At 36.3% G+C, this 25,306-nt stretch overlaps 2 protein-coding genes across 2 annotated transcripts; one reads left to right on the forward strand and one right to left on the reverse strand.

Annotated features, from left to right (window-relative positions):
* Positions 1-1,081: 1,081 nt before the first annotated feature.
* On the reverse strand, positions 1,082-1,768 carry LOC131166725 (uncharacterized). Its single transcript, XM_058125299.1, has one exon. It carries the CDS (start codon positions 1,766-1,768, stop codon positions 1,082-1,084), a length of 687 nt encoding a protein of 228 aa, XP_057981282.1.
* Positions 1,769-13,697: 11,929 nt separating this feature from the next.
* LOC131166228 (flap endonuclease GEN-like 1) lies at positions 13,698-23,965 on the forward strand. The gene is made up of 8 exons (XM_058124576.1): positions 13,698-14,135; positions 14,517-14,693; positions 16,391-16,561; positions 17,937-18,118; positions 18,231-18,477; positions 18,586-18,721; positions 19,142-19,620; positions 23,456-23,965. The coding sequence occupies exons 1-8, from the start codon at positions 13,941-13,943 to the stop codon at positions 23,717-23,719; spliced, it is 1,851 nt and encodes a 616-aa protein (XP_057980559.1). The 5' UTR covers positions 13,698-13,940; the 3' UTR covers positions 23,720-23,965.
* The last annotated feature ends 1,341 nt before the right edge of the window (positions 23,966-25,306 follow it).

The raw sequence follows: 25,306 nt of genomic DNA on the forward strand, positions 1-25,306 counted from the left end.
ATGATGGCTGGGGGTCGAGATTTGATAAGACGACCGGGGGCCGAGATTTAATATGATGGTCGGGGGCCGAGAATTAATAAATGACTAGTTTTATATGAAATAAGAATAAAATAGTTTTTATTATGTAAATTGCCATATATGATTCTAGAGCCCTGTGGATATGAAATATGATGTTGTGAGCACGGTACCGTAGCTATATGTTGGCAGGTAGTGTAATCACACTGGATGATAGTGTGATGATGGATAGACGATTTGGTGACCTGGGCCACAGTACTATTCCGAGGTTTCTGCCGGGGGCCCCATCCGAGGTAGTTTCTAGATGACCGTAGGTAGGCACGATCGTACTTATTACCTTTTCTAACTCAGTTATGGTCGGCCGGCTAGGAGCTGAGTCCAGCCTTCAGGCTGCACAACCCGTCATGGGGGAAAGCATGTTGTATGAGTTTATGATAGCGTGACGACGCTAATACAGTAGTCCAGATTGTATCTATTATGCATATATGAGTAAATTACTATAAACGGGCTATATTGAGCCAATAGTATATTCTTCAAAAAGTATGTATTTCAGATATACTGATTAGTACATTTTTAAATGTTATTTCATATATAGTTGAATAATGGAAGTTGTATATTCACACGAGAACTCATTCTTGCCACACACTAATAGTAATATAATACGTCTTATTGAGAAGTGTCTCGCCCCAATATACAAATTATTTTTCAGGTCCTCTAGAGAACCATACCTAGCTTACCTCAGGGTTGGGATTAGACTTCTGGGAGTGGTTGTCAGAACTGGTGAGATACCAAATATCTTATTTTGTTATTTTGGGATTTTAATATGTAGACAGATAGTAGTGTGTATATATTTTGGTAATAGCTATAATTGTGGTTAAGTGATTGGATGTTTTTTATATTTTCCGTTGTATGGTTTAATTTTAGTAATGACAAGTGCACCCGGGATTCCCTTGTTAGAGCAGGTTGCCTTTATATATACTTTAGTTGGTATAGGAGAGTTTATATGTTACACTAGCACCCCGGGCCCACGTGGCAGGTCAGGGAGCTCCATCATGTGGCCCACGCACTACTGGAGGAGCTCCCTGTTGTTTTTGAACCTTTCTGCTTCTTTCAGCCTAAAAGAAGAACCTTTCTCAGTCACAAAAGCAATAGTTGGTTTCCTGATAAGGCCCTTAGCTGCTTGAAGCTCTTTAAGTAGTTCTTCCAATGAGTAAGAGAGCTTATTCATGTTGTAGTTCAGGAAAAACTGCTTGCAAATGTCAGGTAGCGATTGGAGAACGATATTGACCTGGGTTTCCCCATCAATTTCAGCTCCAAGGATCTCTAGCTCATTAAGAAGACCAATCATCTTCAAAACATTATCCCTTACTGGGGTCCCTTCTGCCATAGTAGTATTCATAAGTTCCTTAATAACAGTCTGCCTAGCAGCACAATTTTGATCCCCAAATATTTCTTTGAGGTTCTGCATTATATCATAGGCAGAAGGCACAGACTGATGCTGATGTTGCAGAACATTTGACATAGATGCCAAAATGTAACACCGCGCCATCTCATCAGCCTTAATCCACCTCCGGTAAGCCTGGGTTTCCTCCTCGGTTGTCCCTTCACCAGGTTCCTGTGGACATACCTTTACAAGCACATACTTATACTCCTCTGCAATCAGTACAATGTTCAAGTTCCTTTTCCATTCAATATAATTAGGTCCAACCAGTTTGTTTTCTTTGAGAATAATAGCAAGGGGATTGAAAGTCATTTTAATCCTAAGAAACACATATTATAACAAAATATGATGAGCAATAATACACTTTTAATTCAATTAAAAGAATATAGTTCCCTCTACCAATATTTTCTTTTAAAGAATCTGTTAGCAACCTAACACACCGTGAGTAGTATACCTCGATGGGAGGTCGTCTACTATTCAACATTTGTGTAGACAGGTAAGGACCTATTAATTTTACTATCTAGGCAAGTTACTATGCCAAGCAAAATTAAACTCTACTGACTTAGCTTTGGTCCTATAAACAATAACAGTGACCCAGATGGTGAGGATACTATTATTCATAGCTAAGTGTATACCATCACATAATACTAGACATATTGTCCTGTAGTGAATCCCTAGATGGAGAGGTAACCCAATACTAACAATTACTAGAGTTTATACTTGGTGAGTCTATAATTAGTTCCATCTGATGGGGATGAAGATACTAATATCATCACATAAAATTAATTACTTCACTTATAAACTAGTGATGGAGACCATGGAATTTATATGTAATAAATTCCCTCATCCACTTAGTTATTTAATTCACGAGGGATACAAACACATGTTTAATATTCAAATAAATTTAATATTTCAATATTGGCAACTAAATTACACGCAACAAATAAAATTCCAAATTCCTTTAATATTTTTTTATATAAAAAAAATGTATTATAACTTGGGAATTAATTTTATTCTCTAGTTACACATGCATAAACCAACATTGAAATTTTAAATTTTACATGCTAATGACACAACACAAGAACAAAAAACACGCCAAGAAAGCATATATAAATAAGAAATATGATATAATAAATATCCGGCTATTATGATCAAGCAGCTTGCATCATAACACCGTGAATCCTTGTTGCCATTACGCAGTGCCGGGGTTCGGCAGGACCTCGAGGGTAGCGCCCCCAGCGGGGTTTGACCTACCCAGTCAGGTTGTAGGGGTCCAAGTAAATTTAAATTTAAATTCAAATTCAAATTTAATTTTAAATTCAAAAACAAATTCAAATTCAAATTCAAACTCAAACTCAAACTCAAACTCAAACTCAAATTCAAATTCAATAAAGGAATGAAAAAATGCATCATTGTTCTAGGGTTTTTCCTATTTTTCGCCACTGCTATGCACACGCCGCAATTGTGCCTCCTTCTCGGATAAAGCTGCATCAGATTACAAAATCCTATGTCTCCATAACCGGAGTTCACACGCTATGAATCTTGTAATAAACAATCGCAATCATAAAACATACATTTATGTGACCATACTTGCCGAACAGAATGTTGCAAAACAGAAGTTAGTGCATACACATGTTCTACCCTAAGCATGCATTGATTCTATTTTCGAAGAACACAGTATTGTTATCCATATACAGTGTCAACCGAGTCTCTGATACCAATTGAAGGGACTTGCAGAAGTGCCTTAAGATCTGGTTGTAGCGCATACGGATAACAAAAATAATAATAATAAGATCATGCAATCCCTAATTACGTGATTAGGATTATACCTGTGAGATCCGTCATGTTTGTCCCGAATCTGTAAGTACAAAAATGCGCTCTTGAAGACAATTAGGAATCTTCTACTGTATTCCTTGAACATGCCTTGCTCCTAAGAGAGTGGGCTCGTAAGCAGCTGCTAGGATTTTCTTCTCTCACGAAAACGTCAGCCTTTGTGAAAGTTTTTTTTTTTTTTTTTTTCTTTCCTACCTGCTGAATGGAGTGTGTGTATATAGGCTACAATAGGGACCTTTGGGCAAATATGACTAGGGCTTTCCACGTACCTTTGGGCAAATATGACTAGGGCTTTCCACGTAATTAAGAATTCCTAATCCGACCCGAATTCATCCTTAATTACGTTAATTATAATTCATACCACTAAAGAATTATAATTGCATTCCTTGTCATATTTGAAATTAAATTTCAAGCTCCTATTATTAAATTCTTATTTATCTCTCCACGTAAAGATTACAGATACCCGTCTATTAAATTAAATTATTGACAATTTAATTAATTGACATATTAATTCCCTAAGACCTTCCACTTAACTTATTTGACGTGCTAAATTCAAAATCCACCTACAGGGTTTTACACAATCAAAACTTATAAGCTTCTTTAAAAGGGTATCATCAATCCCAATACCGGGATGTGGATTTTGTTAATAATTAATGTTCACCATACACATAATATTATCACCCAACTCACTGAGTATTTTGACCCATAAAGAATCTCACTCTTCTATGAATCAAAGTAATAAACACTATATACACATGTCTAATAATAATATGAAGATTAAGAGAATAATAACTCATAATAACCATGAGGTATTAATTTTTTTTTATATAGTTAGTTTAAAAACAATTACCCCAAGACAGTCTTGTTCAATACGCACAAAGTGTACTAGCACAAGGAGTTGGAATTGTACCATTCCCAATAGTCAAGACAGACCTATTAAAACCTTGTGCTATAGTCCTACCAATGGTGTGTCCAATTTCATTTAAGACTGTGAACAATAAACTTATATTCTACCAGAACTGATGATCTAATCTTCTGTGTATAAGTCGTACTCTACACACTAGATCACCTACTATATAGAATAAAAGACACATGCATAATCATTAAATAAATAATGTTAGGAAAACATTACTCACAAAGATTCTTATTAAAATAAAATAATTGAAGTTATTAATAAATACTAAAACCGATTACATAAAGCATGTCTTTCAGTATAAATCCTTAACAATAATGATGTTAATTTGTGCACCGCATTTTCTCATGGGGCGAACTTGTGTGAACCAAAATTTTTTCTTTGCATTCATTTTTCTTAGAGGTATTTCAATTTTTTATAAGCTTGCCCTTAGTCAGCTTGCTCCCAACTCGTAGCTTTGTTGCATTGTTGAAATTGATGGGGTACATGCCAAGCTTAAATATTAGGTCCTTCTTAATGCTTAAGGCTCATCCTCAAAGGCTGGGTTAGTGTCATTTCACCTACCATCCAAGAAAAAGCTTGGTCCATATAGGTCTTTCCTCGATTCATGGATGGAAAAGAAAATTCTTTTATGCCTCTAGGGAGCTTGTCTGGAATGGTGAGGCTTGGTAGAAGGATTTTGACTTTACTTTAAACACAAACTCTTTCCCTGATATGTCTTCTTATATGAAGAGATGGTTACCTACAAGCCCCTTCTTGACATGTCTAATAAGCATGGGGTAGGTCAATAGTTATTTTTTACCTAATGAATTAAAGAGAATAAGTTGAATATGTGAAAATTTAAGTTAATAGCATAAAGGAATAAAATGCAACATAAGACGGTCGATGGGCCACTTTTAGGTGGTCAACCATCAAATGTTGCAAGGGTGTATTTTTCACTAATTTTCACTCTTTTTTATCAAAACTTAAAATTTAATATAGGAGGCACACACACTCACATAGGGTAACTATAATAACCCATTTATAACCCATTCTTAGAATGGGTGTAATAACTCAAACTCAGAAAATAAAAAAAATAAAAGAAAAGAAAAATAAATAAAGGAAATGGAAGATAAGAAAAAGGATGGAGATGGTTTGGTTCAGCACCAAACCATCGACGGTTTTAGGCCCTCTCAGATAACTGTCGACGGTTTCAAGGCAAACTGTCGGCAACTACAGGAAATCGTCGACGGTTTCGCGTGGGGACAACCTATTTATAAATAGATGTTAGGTCATTTTTATTAAAAAAAATTCACTCCTCTCTCTCTCTCTCTCTCTCTCTCTCTCTCTCTCTCTCTCTCTCTCTCTCATCCCTCGCATGATTTTCTCCCCCTAGAGCTCACCCAAAGCCACTCTCACTCTCCGATCATCTTTCTTGGGTTGCTAGATCAGTTTCAGGGGCGATTCCGTAACGCTAGGGTTTTTATCTCCTTCTTATTTTAGGCAGAACTTTGGGAAACATGTAAGGGGAATAGATTAAACAAGTGGTTTTGTAATTTCTACTAGTTAAAATGGAAATTATATGTGTATATATATGATTATCATGCCATTTTTGAAAGCCAGTCGTTTAAACTGAGGGTTTTGAGCCTAGGGTTGTATTAATAGTTATTATTTTCAAAAATGAACCGATTAAAGTAAAGAAAAAGGCTACAGGATTTAAGTAATGGATTCACTGGATAATTTGACTGGTTGAAATGATTGGTTGGAATTGTTTAACATTTTCTAAAATTGGTCAAGGCGAGTAGGGTTAGTTATCTCTGTTTTTCTTACTAACACTTATTTTGAGTATTAGATAAATTGTGGAGATAATTTAACTTATATTTTCAGTAAAGCAGATAATGAACATGAATTGACTTATTATTTCAGTAGTTATATAAATATGTGTATTATTCAAACCGTGTGACATGAGGAAAAATGAAAATACTGTGTTGAGTTATGAAATATGTGTAATATGTTGAAATACAAAAATACGTTGGGATTATATTATATTTAAAATTGTTTAATCAGAGCAGAATATTAATGTTAAATTGCAATGTATGGTTTGAGAACTCCAGTGGACCATAGTACGCACGGTACCGTTGCGAGAGTTATGTAGAGTTTAGTGCAACCACATACCTTTAAGAGAGTGTTGGTATTGAATAGTTGATTGGGTTTTGAAGGGTGGAGTTCCCCTTGGAGTCTAGACCAGCATGAGAAAGTCAATAATACTAGCATACTGAAGAGTTGGGAATTGATTTAACTTTGGTGCACCAGCCAGAGTTAAGTCCAGCTTACGGGCCACACAAGCTGTCATGGGGGGAAGCATGTTAGTTTTTATCTATCTGGCAGTGAGTTCTAAATTCATATTTGTAGATTTGACCAGGGTATAATAGAAAAGAGCATGTAAATACGGAACAGTGTATGTGAATATAAAATATATGAAGATAGAGGATGTGAAATGTGATTGCAGAGTATGCTATAGGAGAACAGAGCATATAAAAACATAGATTATGAAGAGTTGGGTTTTACTGAGATAACAACATACAAAGTAAAGTAACAAAGTATTAAATGTATTAAATATAGTAGTATTATATGTATTTAGGGCGAAGTAAACTCTCTGCTCGAGGGCTTGCCGAAAAAGGCGAGTGCCTTGATAGGTATCAGTTGTAACCATACCAGGTTACATAACGTATTAGAGCAAAGGAGATTTACATGTATGGTCGTGTAATCTCCCTTATCCTCGGGAACTTTCGCTTATAAATAATTGTGGGCGTGTGTGAGTATAGTATGAGAATGATTTTATAACTATGGGTAATTAACAACTGATGATATTTTATATACACTAAACTCATGATAGCCACACACTAGTATTAATTTATTCCGTCTTACTGAGATGTGTCTCACCCGTTATACAATTCATCTTTTTCAGGACCTCCGCATGATCGAACTTAGCGAGCTAGGGGCTGGTTGGCATAGCATTTTTGTGAGAGGGTGCGATAAATTCAAGGCAATAAAATCAGAAATATGTATTTTTCATTTCATATTTTTAGGATTAAACAAAAGGATTCGCAAATAAAAGTGCTAATGCTACAACCAATCCACAAATTGTTAAAGCTTCCATAAATGCTAGACTAAGCAATAAAGTACCTCATATCTTTCCCCCTGCTTTGGGCTATCTTGCAATACCCTTTATAGCTTGTCCCACAGCAGTACCTTGACCAACTCTAGGACCAATAGAAGAAAGCCCTATAGCCAATCTAGCAGCAATAACGGAAGCAGCAGAAATTAGTGGATTCATGATCTTGGATATATTTTTTGGGTTTATGTCTTTTGTTTTTTGAGATGTATATATGGATACTAGATGTTGGAAAATTTTCTTTTGCGATGTTTATATAGAACTCTGGTATATTATTAAGGATGCTTATTTATTTTTCCGCTGCGTGATTGAGGTCATGGTATCAGACACAGGTGATTGGATCACATCACACTCCTGGGCCCGACTTGACGGGTTTAGGGGGGTGTGACAGAGTAGTATCAAAGCATTAGGTTGTTAGGTTCTGTAGACTCTAGGATGGATTAATACCAGAATATAGGATCGAGTTAGGATAAGGATAGGAATAGGTAGATTAAGATACTGTTAGGAATTCTGAGTTATTTTTCGTAGCTTAGAGGTAGAAATCCCTTGACGGACTTCTGTGATTTTATGATTCAGCCGCGAGTTTCAAAATACCACCGTAAATCCATCGATGGTGATGTTTCTAAGCACTAACCGCGATTTTTGACGTTATTGGTTTTCCAATTTAATATTTGTATTGATTAGGCTATGACGATGGGATTCTAAAAGTCTTTTCTGTCTTATCTTCAGGATGGATCCCAAAGACAAGCGTATTGATGTTGCGGGAAGTAGTAACTTGGGGGCTTCCAACGAGGGTGATCTTGATACTTTTGCCATGTTGCGAGGTATAGCTCGCTAGGTCAGGAGAGAGATGAGGCAGGAGTCTAGAGAGCAGAACTGTCCACCTGTAGACCAGGGCTACAGTATTAAGGAATTTACTCATCTGAACCCTCCTACTTTTGCGGGAGGACCTGAGTCGATAGTTTCTGAGAATTGGGTTTAGGAGATCGAGGAGATGATGACAATACTCTGCTGCACTAACAAACAGAAGGTTCTTTACGCCTTATTTAAAATGACGGGGGAGGTGAAACACTGGTGGCTTTCTATGAAGATGCTTAAGGGACAGAGACTGATACTAGTGCACTAGCATAGGCCAGATTTAAGGAGCTGTTCTTAGGCCAGTACTTTCCTTCTTCTACCTAAGAAGATAAGGTGGAGGAATTTACTAACCTAACCTAAGGGAGTATGACTGTCAGAGAGTATTTAGCGAAGTTTGTGGAGCTATCTCATTTTGCACCGTATATGATCCCTGATGAGGCGAGGAAGGCAAAAAGGTTCGAGAAAGGCTTGCGACAGAGGATTTTTAAGTAGGTGGTGGGGTTCTAGGTCCAAAACTTCTCGGACTTGGTGGATAAGGCCTCGGTATTGGAGAAGAGCTTACAGGGCGGTACAGAGCCATCAGAGTAGAGAAAGAGGTTTGCACCGCCCAATTTTCAAGCTAAGGCTAGTTAGGGTTCGTGGAAGAGAGAAAGGGACAATGTGGGCCCGAAGTAGGAGATGGGAGATTGAGGTTATCATGGTTATCAGGATGATTCGTCCAATCTTGTATGTTGCAGATGTAACAGGAAGCATAGGGGTGACTGCCGAGCTGGGAGTGCCAAATGCTATCGGTGCGGTAAGCCAAGGCACATTGCAAGAAATTGTGGTGAATCACTGGCTAATGCACCGACACCTAACCAGATCCGGGGGAAAAATCACATACCCCGAGGCAGTCTAGCATGTGATCCTGACTGGTGCGGACATTGCCCGTGGCGCAAGAGCAGGTAATAAGTTTATATTATAAGATAAGTAATAGTTATTTTCGGTTTTAGATCAATGTAGTTATTTATAGTTGTAGAGTATACTGAAATATGTGGCATGAGGTGGTTTGTTAATAATAGAATCTAAATATAATTATCGGTTCACAAATTTTGAGGACAAAATTTTGTAAAGAGGGGAGAATGTAATAACCCAAAGTTAGAAAATAAAAGAAAAATAAATAAAAGGAAAGGAAAATAAATAAAGGAAAGGGAAGATAAGAAAAATGATGGAGATGGTTTGGTTTAGCACCAAACTGTCGACAGTTTCAGGCCCTCTTAGAAAATCGTTGACGGTTTCAAGGCAAATCGTCGATGGCTACAGGAAACCATCAATGGTTTCGTGCAGGGATAGCCTGTTTATAAATAGATTTTAGGTCATTTTTATTAAAAAAATTCACTCCTCTCTCTCTCTCTCTCTCTAAGTTTCAAACTTCTCTCTCTCTCTCTCTCTCTCTCTCTCATCCCTCACATGATTTTCTCTCACTAGAGCTCACCTAAAGCCACTCTCACTCTCCGATCATCTTTCTTGAGTTGCTAGATCAGTTTCGGTGGCAGTTTCGCAAAGTTAGGGTTTTTATCTCCCGTTCATTTTAGGTAGAACTTCGAGAAATAGGTAAGGGGAATAGATTAATCTAGTGGTTTTGTAAATTCTACCGGTTAAAATGAAAATTATATATGTATGTATATGATTATCATGCAAGTTTTGAAAGTCAATTGTTTAAACTGAGAGTTTTGAGCCTAGGGTTGTGTTAATGGCTATTATTTTCAAAAATGAACCGATTAAAGTAAAGAAAAAGGCTACATGATTTAAGTAATGGATTCACTGGATAATTTGACTGGTTGAAATGATTGGTTGGAATTATTTTACATTTTCTAAAATTGGTCAAGGTGAGTAGGGTTAATTATCTCCGTTTTTCTTACTAACGCTTATTTTGAGTATTAGATAAATTGTGGAGATAATTTAACTTATATTTTCAATAAAGCAGATAATGAACATGGATTGACTTATTATTTCAGTAATTATATAAATATGTGTATTATTCAAATCGTGTGGCATGAGGAAAAATGAAAATACTGTGTTGAGTTATGAAATATGTGTAATATGTTGAAATATTGAAATATGTTGGGATTATATTGTATTTAGAATTGTTTAATCAAAGCAAAATATTAATGTTAAATTGCAATGTATGGTTTGAGAACTCCGGTGGACCATAGTACGTACGGTACTGTTGCGAGAGTTATGAAGAGTTTAGTGCAACCACACGTCTTTGAGAGAGTGTTGGTATTGAATAATCGATTGAGCTGTGAATAGAAGAGTTCCCCTTGGAGTCTAGACCAGCATGGGAAAGCTAATCGGACTAATAGATTGAAGAGTTGGGAATTGATTTAACTCTAGTGAGCCGACTAGGGTTAAGTCCAACCTACAGGCCACACAACCCATTATAGGGGGAAGCATGTTGGTTTTTATCCACCTGACAATGAGTTTTAAATTAATATTTGTAGATTTAACTATGGTATAATAGAACAGTGCATGTAAATACAGAACAATGTACGTGAATATAGAATATTTGAAGACATAGGATGTGAAATGTGATTACAAAGTATGTTATAGGATAACAGAGCATGTGAAAATAGAAATTATGAAGAGTTGAGTTTTACTGAGATAACAATATATAGAGTAAAGTAACAAAGTATTAAATGTATTAAATATAGTAGTATTATATGTATTTGGGGTGAAGTAAACTCTCCACCTGAGGGGTTGCCGAGAAAGGCGAGTGCCCTGATAGGTATCAGCTGTGGCCATACTAGGTTGCATAATGTATTAGAGTAGAGGGGAGCAACATGTATGGGCGTGTAATTTCCCTTATCCTCGGAAACTTTTGCTTATAAATAATTGTGTATGAGTGTGAGTATGGTGTGAGAATGATTTTATAACTGTGGTTAATTAACAACTGATGATATTTTGTATACACTAAACTCATGATAGCCACACATTGGTATTAATCTGTTCCATCTTACTGAGATGTGTCTCACCCATTATGTAATTCATCTTTTTCAAGACCTTCGAGTGATCGAACTTAGCGAGCTCAGGGCTGGGTTTGTTGGTATAGCATTTTTGTGAGAGGGTACTGATCTTGGTTATATTTTTTGGATTTATGTCTTTAGTTTTTTTAGATGTACATATGGATACTGGATATTGGGAAATTTTCTTTTGGAATGTTTATATAGAACTCTAATATATTTATTGAGGATGTTTATTTATTTTTTGATTGCGTGATTAAGGTCATGATATCAGACATATGTGATTGGATCATATCAAACCTCGGGCCCCACTTAGCGGGTTTGGGGGGGGCGTGACAATGGGTGTTTATTTACTATTAAAAAATAATATAAGATTATTATTTTTAATTAATAATAATTTTATTACTAATGTATATTTATAACATATTACTATCATATGAAATTATGATAAAAATAATATTATTAATTAAATTTAAAATATTAATTTATTTAATGTTAACTTAAATCAATAAATAATACTATGCATCGTCCATGCTCTACAGCTTTTTAGGATGATGTTTATAAGTTTCAAAATCATGAGTTTACAAATGAAAATGTGTCATATGAAATTAGATGGTACTGACAATGTATAATTTTGAACCCACTTTAATAATGCACTACTTTGAATAATGTAATTTTTATAAAACTTATAAATATCATATTATATTCTAAAAAGCCTTAAAGCGGCACGCATCGCTCATGCGTGCGTCTTGTTTCTATTAAAAAAATATTAAAATAGGAAAAAAAAAAAAACTTCACTAGAGTGTGCTAGTTAGGGGTGGCAAAATGAGTTAACGAACCGGGTTCGGGTGGGTTGTAAACGGGTTAGGGTTAAATGGGTTTGGGTTGACCCGTTTATTAATGGTTGACCACTATGTAAACTCAAACCCGCCCATTTAATAAATGAGTTATAAACGGGTTACCCGTAAAAAAATATAATTTATTTATTTTTTAAAATTTTAAACTTTAAAAAAAAATGTAAACATTTATTCATGCAGATTGCATAAGAGAGTGGTTTTTTTTTTTAATGTTTAAAAAATGGGTGTTTGTGAGTGTGAGGTAGGGGTGAGTATAATTCGGGGAAACTCGAATTAACCGACCGAAATTGGTCGGTTCGGTTCGGTTTGGTTAAGAAACAGGGGTCAGTCGGTTCGGTTATGGGTTCACTAAATTTTGGGTAATTGATTATCAGGTCGGTTATGAAAAAATTTAATTCGGTTAACCGAATTACCCGAATTAAGAATTATATGTTAGGAATAGGCAGAGGTCAGCTGCAGTTAGGGCTACTGGGCTAGGATCCTCTCCTCTCCTCTATGCCCGACTGTTCGTGTCCTCTCCTTTGCACCATAGCCTCTCGAACTCGCTTGCGCCGGCTTCCCTCACTATTGTCATCGCCCGCGATCAGAGCCTTGGAGATTACCTTGAGAGTGAAGAACTCGTCGGTGGTAGCGTCGCACCCTAGGTCTCGCACCAGGAAGCAGGAACACCACACATTTGGCTCCCCACCCTAACACGGAAACAACCTGCAGGTTGCAGTTGCGAGAGATGGAGCCTTCGAACGTGGCAGCGTAGGAGATCCTCGTTGTCATCCATGGCGAAAGAGCCATCGAGATTTATGATGTGAGAGCAACGAGATTTTGGGAAAGTGTACTTATATTCTATTTTTTAATAATTAATTTTAATTATTTCGGTTAGATTCGGTTAACCGAATTACCCGAAAAGGAATTCAGTTGGATTCAGTTCAAGTAGCTCTCCTTGTTCGGTCGAGTCGGTTAACAAAATTTATTAATCGAAATTTTTGGTTAATTTGGTTAATTAACCGAATTTGACCGAACTGACCGTTTGCTCACCCCTAGCGTGAGGCCGAGGGAGTCAGGGAGATCTCAGGTCTAAACAAACACAAATCTATGGCTGTGAGTGACTGAGCATGAGGCCAAGCGAGAGCCCGAGAGCTGTGAGCATGAGGCTGAGGGAGTTAGGGTGATCTCATATTTGAACAAATATAGATTTGTGAGCGACTGAGCGTGAGGTCGAAAGAGAGCCTGAGAGCCGAGAGAGAGCTCGAGAGGCGAGAGTTGAGAGACCAAGTGAGAGCGTGAGGCCGAGGGAGACTTGAACAAACACAAACAAACCCGGCCAGCACAAATTTGAACAAACACAGATTTGTGAGCGTGAGGTCGAGGAAGAGCCCAAGAGCCAAGAGGCTTCTACAACTCTGTGTGCTTCGGTAGTGTGAGGGAGACAGCGAGCTTCAACTTTCAGAAGACCCAACCATTGTCGTCAGGGTCTGTGACGTAGGAATTAAAATTTTATGTGTTAGTGATTACTATGTATTTATGTAATAGGCGACCTTTACCCATTTATAAATGAATCGATTTTAAATTGATCTATTTATAAATACGTCGGCCAGTATAAAATTCAAATCCAATTTAAATGTACGGTGAACAGATCACTCGTCGGCCCGATTGGTCCCCTATTTTGCGTGGCAAAAAGCCGCAAGACCCGCGGTTCCCTGATGCGTTATACTAACGGGCGCAAAATTGGAAAGCCATCCTCATTTTATTTTGAGAAGGCAGTCCATACTCCCGACAGCACTGAGGCCTTCGTTCAGTTCTTCAACGATGAACGCAGAAATAAAAACTGTGTCTTTGATTGTGGCTACAGTTGCGTAATTGGGCAAAGGGAATGGGGGTGGGAGGCCACTTCTGGGACCTCCTTAAACCCTACGCTCGATCCGAAGGGTTCGACTTCCTTAGAGACAAACGGATAGCTGTCGATCTCTCCTTCTGGATCGTTCAGCACGAAACCGCCGTCAAAGCCGCTGCCCGCCACCCCCATCTCAGACTCACCTTCTTCCGCACCATTAACCTCTTCTCTAAGGTCCGTTTTCACTATATATCTCAACAGAAACCCTGTACAAGCAAGGGGCAAAAAATAAATTAGAAGAAAAGGGGAATAGTAATGTGTTTATGTTATGGTTTGAGGGTGCGAAGAAGACCTGGGTTTTGACGCTTGTGGGTTCATTGGGTCGCGAATATTGGGAGTTATGAGTTAAATTATTATTATTGTTGTTGTTGTTGTTGTTATTTTGAAAAATGGGTTTTCTTCGCAAACTAGTGATGACGTTCCCTATGGTTCTTCCGATGTAAAGGAAGTTACTGAAATCATAATTTTTTTTCCAAGTGTTTCGTTATCTTTAGTTTTTAGACTTTTTTTTTTATTTTAAATGTTTGAGAATAATGGGTCGGAGGTGTCTTGTAGTTTGGGGCATTTCCCGTGTTTGTTGTGGACGGAACCCCGTCACCATTGAAGTCTCAGGCAAGGATTGCTCGGTTCTTGCGTGCTTCTGGTGTTGATTTGTCGAGTTTGCCGCTGGCGGGGGAGGGCGTTTCTGTGGAAAGGAATGGAGCGTTTATGAAATGTGTTCAAGAATGTGTGGTGAGTGGAACTATCAATGTTAATTTGCTATAAATATGTCGATCGTGTTCTGTCTCCTGCTTTTGCTGTAATTGTAATGCCTATTCTGGATTCATGCTGTTTGGAGTCTACGATTCTGTTCTGTTGGTGAAAAAGCAGAAGAAGATGAGGTCTTGAATCTCATGGATTTCCTTGTTTTGGTTTTTGAAAAATGGGAGTGAAAAAAATATGCCAACTAAGTTATGTGCTCAATCAAATGGAGTTTTTATTCTTTGATCTCCAGCAACGAAGACTACACCCGCTGATGTTTAATTTCTTTTTTTGTTGATAGTCATTTGACCTTTTATTTTATAGGGTTTTAAACTTTTAATTGTAACTTATTCAATCTCTCTGGATTTGTATTATAAAATTTTTTCATTATTAGTGTTTTAATTCATTAGTGAATAGTCCACAATGAGTGCCTTATGATTGATTCAAACAAGATTTCAAATTTTCATTAGAGCAATGTCATGTCATGCCAAGTGTATGGAGCATGGTTTTAAATAACGGCTGTGACTGTTACGTAACAGCGTTACGTAACGGTTTTTTGGGTTACCGATACCATTACACACCGCGAAATTGGTGGGAAGAAAAATCACGGCTGTAGCGGCCATTACGGACTGCGACTGTTATGTAAAGGCCGCTATGGCTGTTACGTAACCGCTACAAGACTTTTACACCAAAAGAGTTATTTTATTTTTTACTTTTTCTTCTCACATTTTTCCTATCATAAATCATTCTCAATATACCATGTGGCGATAGGGGGAAAAAATTATAATGAGGATGACAATGATACAAAATTTACTATTTCTTTTAATACTCACAAGAGATGCATTAATTTACAATTTGAAAATACTAACTTTTTATGAAAATATTTTATTTTGATAATATTAGTAATGTGATATTTATGTTCTATATTTTTCAATTTCAACCTTCTTTCTTTTCTAGTTATTTTATATTTGTATTATTCATATGTCGTATGTGTCTAATAGATTAGTGGAGTGTATAATATATTTTTTTTTATTAATTAATTTAGGGCACATAAAATTTGTCACAGATAAGAACAATAAGAAGTATAAATACGCACACACACATAATTTTTCTATCAATGGTGGTATAAAACAAATGTAAACTTGCTGCCCTCACCAAATAACTTAGTTACTTGAATTAAAGGATCCAAAATACACAACTCTTTCCAAGAAGGGCTAAAAGGTTAAAACATGCAAGTACGCTAATATGCACAAGGTTGTGCGTGCTTCAAAAAAATTCACAGCCGTTACACCCGCTTACCGTTATGTAACATCCGCTACTTGCGCTTCCCATTACACCCGTTACCATTACGTTACAATACCCGCTCCCGCAATTTAGAACCATGGTATGGAGCAACGGGAAGTACATGTGACTCACTTCTTAAGTAAATGGCAGGGAGTTGGGAAAAGCATATTAGGCAAATTAGAATCTTACTTCGTTCTCAGTAATTTTACTGTAATTGTGGTGCTTACCTTTTATTGGTAACTGATTGGCTGGCTGAACCATCTTTCAACTTCATGTTGCTTTGTATTTATTTTCATGTAAACTTGTGGTATGATCATTTTAACTCATTGGAGTAATGATGTTTGTTGTGATTAGTATTTTATTTTTGAGGACTATGAAACTATTTATTGATAGTGGTTCTATAGGAGCTGCTTGAACTTCTTGGAATGCCCGTACTGAAAGCAAAAGGTGAAGCTGAAGCCCTTTGCGCTCAATTAAATAGCGAAGGTCATGTAGATGCTTGCATCACAGCAGACAGTGATGCATTCCTCTTTGGGGCTAAATGTGTGATAAAAAGCCTCCATCCTAACTGCAGAGTAAGCATTAGCATCTGAGCAGCTTCATATTCACTCCATGCTCAATCAATTTTACTTTAATGTTATCTTCCTAATTTTATCAACTAAATGCAGTAAATGGTTACATGCATCACTTGTAATGGATGCATTTTCTTTTATGTCATATAAATTTTTTTGATTGGATATTTCATATAATTAAAGTGCAAACCTTTTTTCTTTTCCGTTTTGAAGCAGTCCTCCTTGTTATGTCACACTGGTTTTCAGCTTATGTGTGTGTGTGAGAGAGAGAGAGGAGGAAAAATATGTTGTGTCACTTAATTCAGCTACTCTTGGAATTGTATACACCATAGTTTGCTTTATATCCCAATGCTCAGGCTTAGAGTCATACAAAAGATCATCATGAACTAACCAATTATTTTCAAGATAAAGTTGAACGTGCCCCTATTGCATTGGGAATGGTTTGTCCATTAAACTGGATTAGGTTGAGGTTTCTGGGCCTTGTTGGCGTTGTCTTGGTATTGGACTATTGTTTTGGCTCCCTCCACAATGAGTTATTGTACTTATAATATTGTCTTTTTCACATGTTTAATAGAAGATATTGTATGGACAAGTGAGTTATTTGGTTAATTAAATGATATTGATTTCCCTTACTTTCTATATTTTTACTGAAATCATCTCCCTCTCTCTCTTTCTCATATGCACATGTGCTCCTCAGAGCTGTACAATTGCTACTTTGGGCCTGTTTAGTTGTGGAAAACAGTTTCATTATCACCTTTATTACAAAGATGCGACTTGTTTTCCAATTTTCTTACATTTGTATGGAGAACTTGAAAAACAGTGAAAAGTTGTTTTTGAAGTTTCCTATACAATGGTTGGAAAACTGGAAATGATATTTATGCAATTCTTTAGAAGTTGAAAAACGAAAATAAAAACGCTTTCCACAACTAAGCATATGCTGATCTTTAGGGATGTGAAGAAGGATTAAATATTTTTTGTCGACAATAGAATGATTAAGGATTTTTTGTAAAAGGGAAACAGAACTAAGAAAAGTGCAAATGAAAGGTTTGCACATTGACCATTGTAGAAAGTTATATACTCGTCATTTTGTAAATAGTGAAAAAAATGCACATTGTTTTAGAGGAGAAAATGTACATTATTGAACTTTTTTTTTTTACGTACATATTTTTCTTACATTACTTTTAATTTCGTATCATCATTTTTTGTTTTTTTTGTTAATCATTTGTGTTTCTATATGATATTATTTCTCCTAAACCCCATTTCTTGTCCTATATGATTTGACTTTATTGAAAACTTTTTGCCTCCTTTCTATGTTATTTTGGATGGATGTATTGAATTTTTATTCAGTTGGCTTTTTGGTTGCCTTCATTGAATGCAGGAACCAATTGAATGTTATCACATATCAGATATTGAAGCTGGTCTTGGGCTGAAGAGGAAACAGTTGATAGCTATCTCTCTTATGGTTGGAGTCGACCATGATTTAAATGGTGTGCAGGGGATTGGGCTTGATACAGCTCTTCGTTTTGTCCGGAATTTTGATGAAGACGAGATTTTGAATAGGTTTGCTTCTTGTCATTGGTTTGCCTTGTTTTATTTTCAGTGATTACAATTTTCGAGAATTCTATTTTTTTGTTTATCCACCAAGTTAAGATTAGCTTATTATGTCATGCAGATTACATGAAATAGGGCATGGGGATATGCTGCTCTTTCAGGATGATATAAATTCTGCATCTGATTTTATTCCCAGTTCAGGTGTGAGCTCACCGAGGATAAAAAATCCCCACTGCTCCCTCTGTGGGCATCCAGGCAGCAAGAAATCCCATTACAAGTTTGCTTGTGAGCATTGCAAGACTAATGCTACAGAAGGCTGCATCAGAAAACCTGTAGGGTTCAGATGTGCTTGCTTTTCCTGTGATGCGGTACTTCTTTTACAGTCACTCCATTCGTTGATGCTCTGTGTGCAGTTTACATTGTCATTTCTGCAATTTGCATTAATTTCAATGCATTCCATGATGTTATGATGGCAGGACAGGAAAGAAAAGGAACTGAAGAAGCATGAAAATTGGCGGATCAAAGTTTGCAAAAAAATTTCCATGCAGCATAATTTCCCAAATGATGAGATCATTGACATGTATTTGAGCAGCCATCATGGTTATTTTTGTGGTATGTTTTGTTGGACTAGTCAATATCAAGCATACTAATGGTTTTCTGGCTGGTGACAGAATGGATATAGTTTAGTCTGTAAGCATGATTAACTTTTTTATATTCTTTGTTTTTTACTTAAAAGAGATTTTAGGAAAAAAAGAGAAGAATTGCTGCATTTATGAGTTACTAATAACCAACTGAGGGATGGAAGAAACCTCAGTCTGTGGGGTCTTGCTATTTTTCTTGAGCTTCTTATGTTTAGTCAACCCTGTTCTGTTTGCCGTCCAAGTTTTAACTGTATCATGACATTTTCCTTGCCCTGACTTGTCTATTGTTTTATCTGCAATGCTTGGTTTGCTCTGTGTATTTTTTTTTACGTTATTCTGGGTCAAGTCTTAGTCAATTATTAAGTTTTTCTGATTATTGTGCAATGTGCAGCAAATGATGGCCCTTGTCTATCATGGGAAAGCCCAAAAATGGAAATGTTGGTTGATTTCTTAGCTTATCATCAGTTGTGGGAGCCATCTTATATTCGCCAGAGAATGCTCCCCATGTTGTCTACCATTTTCTTGAGAGAAAAGGCTTCAAATCCAACCAAATCTTTGTTAATTGGACAGTATGAGTTTGATTCAATTTTGCGTGTGAAGATAAGATTTGGACACCCGTTTTATTTGGTCAAGTGGAAGAAAGCTGCTTCCACAAAAGGCAGCATTTCCCATACAACATTTATTCAAGAATCTGATGATATCCATTGTGAAGAGGTTATGGAAATTAATGAATCTGTTGATCTATTGGATGAACCTGACGGCCTCCAGGTTCATGTTGATGATGGCTGCTGGTTTTTGCTGACTGATGAAAATACAGAGCTAGTTCGTGGTGCTTTCCCAGGAGAAGTAAAAAGATTTTTGGATGAAAAGGTACCCACCCTTTCCTTTTCCCTCTGTTTTTCCAATGACTTGTTTATGCTACTGCTTGAATCTTAGAATTGGAGATTGTAAGCTGAGGGCCTTAGAATTGGAGTGCAGTTTTACATTTTGGTTTGTGTGCTTACTGAAAAATTATCTGCAGTTATTTTTTAAAATCTATGGTACTTCAAAATGTGTGAAGAATCTGTGTATGATGCATGTGACATTAGTATGGATATGGGTATGTAATGCACACTGGATACCTCATTTTGCTGGATATTTCATTTTTAATGGGCAAGGCCTGCCTTTTTTCTGGGTGAAAAAGTTACTAATGTTACTTTTTTGTAGCTCTTTCTACCATCATGTGTTAAATCTTTTTAATATATATTATTTGACACTTTAAAGATTTGCACTTCGTTTCGCTAAGGTGCACACCTGCCCTTTGCACCTTGCCCTTGTGGTTCCAAGAGCCCTTGACACTTAAATTTTTCGTGCCAATTGTAATAACCCTGCTAAGCCCACCTATAATGATCTGTTTCAGATTCAGTTTATTGGACTTGACATAAATAGAAGTCCAATTTGACGTGCCTTTGGATAATTATTCATCTTTACTATTGTAGCTAGCACCAAAAAGCTTTGATTCTCTTTGGGGGAAGCTCTTCTTAGGTAAAATCCAGATATTGCCCTCTTGATCTAATTCTCTATTAAAAAATTGGAAATAGGAAAAAACAGAGAAATTGAGAAAAAGATGGTCTCAAATTAGTCCAGTAAATAATCAAAAAGTCAACAGAATCAATTCCTTTGATCTACCAGCTGTTAGCATTCAGAGTTGGCTATGAAACAAATTTTATGGTATTGTTTAAAAATGTCAGTCTGCCTTCTAATTAAGGATTTGCTTTATAAATATTGGAGATCTTCTAGCTTGATTTGGGTGGTTGAGGGCCTCTGGTACAGGAAGCATATAGTGGGTGAATGGCTGATGAATGCAGTTGAGTATAAAACCTGAACTTCTGACTTCATTCATTGACTTTATTCGTTCAATCCATTCATCCCTTTCTACCACCCTAACTGCTCTTGTTAGTCCAGAAGAAATCAGGGATGGAGAAAGTTCTGACATTTTGTTATTTTTTCATTTTTAAGTGGTTGTAATTCAGGAAAGCTGCAAAAAAAAAAAAAAAAAAAAAAAAAAATAGCTACACTGGATCTGCATGAACCTCCCGATAATATCAATAAATGACTTCTACTCATTCTTTCTTTTCTATAACCTACTGCTTAGGAGTATTAAACTGATGTGCTTGCTTGGCGGCTAAATGTGGTGGTTTGTGGTTTCCGGAGGAAGAAGGCAATTGTTAGGGTTCAAACCAACGCCTAGGGGGTGATTAGTTGCTGGAATTTCAGAAATTTCTGGACTGCAGCTAATGTTGGATTTCAGTCTTGTTGTGGTACGAGAACAATATGCTAGATGTTTTTAGAATGGAAAGAATTGGGTTCTAGGGTTGAGTTAGTGTTATGAGTGAGGGTTGGAAGAAGATTGCAGGTATACAAAATGGTACTGGAGACAATAGGGAGAGGAAAGAAAAACTAGAGGGTGTGCAGAAACTAGACAACCTATGCTTCAGTAATCTACATAAGCACTCAAGATTCTATTGATTGGTTCTATTCCAGTATAATGGAATTTCCTTTTTGGCTCTTTGAAAGGGTCTACATTTTTTTCTGAGTAAAGAAACAGTGATCCATGTGTCCAAAACCATCTACAAATGTCAAAATGTTCTAAAAAAAACATGATCAAGTAATGTGTAGACCAACTAAGACTTGAGTATGTTAAAACAGAAAGCTTCTAAGCTTTTGCTTGAACTCACCAAACAAAATAGAAACTCTTAGAAATGAAAATCTTCAAAAATTATTGACATCTTAGAATATAAATTTTGTGTAAAGAAGGCTCCATTAAATTTTAATGAGACATATCCAGTATCCATTAGCACCACTGACATGGATACTAAACGGCTCTATAAATAAACTTACTAAATTCCCTGAATAAGCTTAAATTAAATAGAACTTTATTGAACATAATAAGAAACGACTTTCAACAATGGTCTTCTAACACTTTTTGCAGATGAAAAATGCTTATTGGTTAGTCAGTCACACTGCTCATTTTAGGCTTCCAGAGAGGGTACTCCTTCAAGCTATGATGGTTACTGCATCATTTTCTCTTCAAATCAAGGGTGCAAATTCTTCCTTAATATTTTGGTTATCATCATCTGTGCACAAAACCTTAACCCCAGAGGTTCGTTAGCCCTAATGTATGTATACTATATGCAGTTCTTTTTTCTGCTTTCTTGCTCCTTTCTTAGGCTGTCAAAAATGGCCTTGGAATTGTGAGATCAAAATTTTGGACACAGCAATCCTGGGAATGATACCATATATGACCTGTGAATTGTTGCTTCCTTTCTGTTTTTGTTTTTAATTGTGAGATTAACTATATGCATGGTTCGGAGTTTTAAGTATGGATGAGTTAGCAGATTAAAAATGAAAGCTTTTGAGAAACATTCATGAAAAATGTGAAGTTTTGGAACAAGATAGTAATTCACTCCAACAGTCAAAAAATAAACGAAAACCTCTCCAATCAAGCAATCGAGTGGTAAATATGAAAAATTTAATATAATGGACCTGGAGGCTGACATCCTTTCCACATGGCAATTCAAGAATACAGATCTCTCACTTGGTAATATTTATAAAAAAAAATGATGATATGATCTTTTTTTAAGCCTGGGAAAAACGTAGAAATGATAACTCGAAGTATGGAGCTAAATGCTCAGTCATTGAATTTTTAAAATAATCTCAGTCACTACAAATTTTTTTTTTTTACCTATTGTGGTCACTAGACATTCTAAATTGTAGCAATTTATGTGCAAACCTGGTGCAATTATTGGACAGAAATTGCATCATTTTAGAATATACTGTAACCACATTTGCGAGAATGTAGAATGAAAATGATCAACATGGGACACATTAAAAAATTCGTTGACCAACTGGGCATTTAACTCTGAAGGCATGAAATGTGACTTGACTTGCAAACAAAATATATGTTTAGCTGACCTCCATGACAAACATTGCTATGTTTAATTAAGAAATATGTTGTTTTTTGTATCATTATATGAGAAAATGGATCAGTAGCATGCACCATTTGTTTGATCACAACAATAATTCATTGTGGCAACCACCTCTGGTTGATTAAACGATTCCATAGTAAATATTGTGTTACAGAAAACAAACAAAGAATATATCTGGATAATTTGCCAATGAAATAGTGTGATTAGTTAGAGTAAATGATTTGTATTGAAGAAATGTGATCACAATCAATGGTGTTCTTGTAGATCATACATATTCCGATTGTTCCTTGACTTGGAGAAAAGAGGTTTCTGTTACAGGCTTGATCATATTAGATATTCTTTCATTGCAAATTTGATGAAGCATGAAGATGTCTGATTATTATTATTTATGTTTTCTTAAAGGAAAAACTTATCAGTTTGAAACAAAACAGAAGGTCTAGCATTGAAACCATCGCATCTTTTATTTTTAAAACTTGCCACTTCTATTAAGTGGCAAGTTTTTGACGAGCTTTGAGTTCTTAGGAGTTGTCAGGACATGGTATTCTGTTCTAGATAAAAGCTGCTTCCTTTTATGTTAGGGTTGTGAACTCGTGTTCACACAAACTTGGAGGATTCACAATAATAAGCAAATTGCCAAGGTGAACATGCTATTGTTGTGACATCCTGGCTCTTGGGAGTTTGGATATTTTCCAGAGAGGCTGTATTAAACGTTTGTACTTGTGCTTGAAAACTGACAGGAACTGAAAGAACTGAAAAGAAGGAAGAAATCGGTTCTGAGTTCTGACGAGGCTCATGGAAGTTCAGGATCACCAAAATCTAGAGGGGTTCAGTTGAATATTACTGAATTTTACCGTTCAACCAAAGCAAGTTTTCAGGAAAAGCATGGAGAAAGTATAGCTGAGAATTCTGCCAATCAGGGTACCTGGACCTCCAAAGAAAAGAGGAAAGCATCAAGTCCGAACGTACCCAAGTCTGTTCGGCGTCGTCTTCTGTTTGACTAGGTGGTGTGCATTAAGATTTGCGTCTAGGCCTCAAACTGGCAGTTGCCATCTCATGGGAAATTTTGTGGGTAGAAATCAGCTTGACATGATATAGGCTGGGTTTCTGCCTTCTTCGCGAAGCAAAATACCTGCATTTTGACATGTTTCTGTAGTATAATTTTATGCAGTGTGCCGCATCCTTTTTCTAAGTTGTACATATTGTCATTTTATTACAGTGTTACAGCAATAAATAGTAATGTTTATGCATGAATCTTATTCATTAAACACAATAATTCATCTAAGGAAGCGAAAGCAAAATAAGGAAAGCATTGTGGATGCCATCAATTCCTGCCCACAAGTTTCCTTCTGAACACATTTAATTTTAATTTCAACCTGAACTCTCTCTCTCACTCTCTCTCTCTCTCTCTCTCTCTCTCTCTCTCTCTCTCTCATGTTCTTTCCAGATTACTGTTTCACCTGTATTCTACTTGAATGCAGTACGAGATGCGTTGGAGTTTGTTTATATGGCACAATGGGGGTGAGTGCAAGTATTTTCTTGGGCGCCAAATTTGCCAGCATGCATTCATAAAATTAGTGTTCTCAACATTCACAATCCTCAGCCAAGTGGTAACACAGCCAGCCATAGGCTAACTTAGAGAACATGATGCAAGGAGGTTTTGTTGTGTAGAGTGTGGGACGCTACACTTGGTCAGCCATGGGCCGGCTTGTTTGAGTGTGTGGCATCACCCAGTTGCGATGGTATCATAAGCATTGCTACTGACGTCAAGGAGCTGGATGGTGTCCTAAACATGGCTAGTAACAATGAGAAAGTTCGATGACAATGCTAGAGCCTTTGCATGCAGTTTTACTTTTACCTACTTGCAAAAAACTATGTGAAATTGTTTTTGGTAAGCGTATTAAACCTCAAATTTTGATGCTAGAGAAGAAATAGAAGGTGAATGTGAAGAAAATTTAAACTTAGACCCTAAAAGTAAAATTTCAAAGAAAAGAATGATCATAATTATTATTCTCAACCTTCGACTCAAATATAATAGTCTTATTACTGCATTGTGGATAAACTGAAAAACGAACTATGAGGCAGTATACTCAAAAGCCAGCCCAAACCCAGAGGGTTGAGTCAACGGCTGTCTCCATTGCTCAGAGGAAGAAAGACAAGCAAAGATTTGGAAAATATATTAGACGATCATGAGGTCTAGAGAAACAATTATTTTTCTACATTTATAACTTACTTTTATATGGAAGTGTGGAACTCAGCTGTTGGACTTTAATTTATGTAGACTATGTATCAAATTTCTTCTAAATTCACACAAATTGAAAGTCAAGCCTCAAAATCCACAATTCTAAGTATTACTTTATACAAATTTTAGAAAATTTAAAGCAAGTTGTCTTTTTATGATTATTTTGAAATCTAAAAATTAAAAATATAAAAATAGTTTACAAATTTAAATAAATTCTTTATTTTCCATATACCCCTAACATTTCAAAAATTCCATTGATCTCCTTTGGGATTTCAAAAATTCCACAAATCTTCCCTAAGATTTGCCAAAAGGACGCAAATCTTCCCTTAAAAGATTTGTCTTCTTGAAA

This window comes from Malania oleifera, chromosome 10, assembly GCF_029873635.1.
Source record: "Malania oleifera isolate guangnan ecotype guangnan chromosome 10, ASM2987363v1, whole genome shotgun sequence".
Classification (NCBI taxonomy): Eukaryota; Viridiplantae; Streptophyta; class Magnoliopsida; order Santalales; family Ximeniaceae; genus Malania; species Malania oleifera.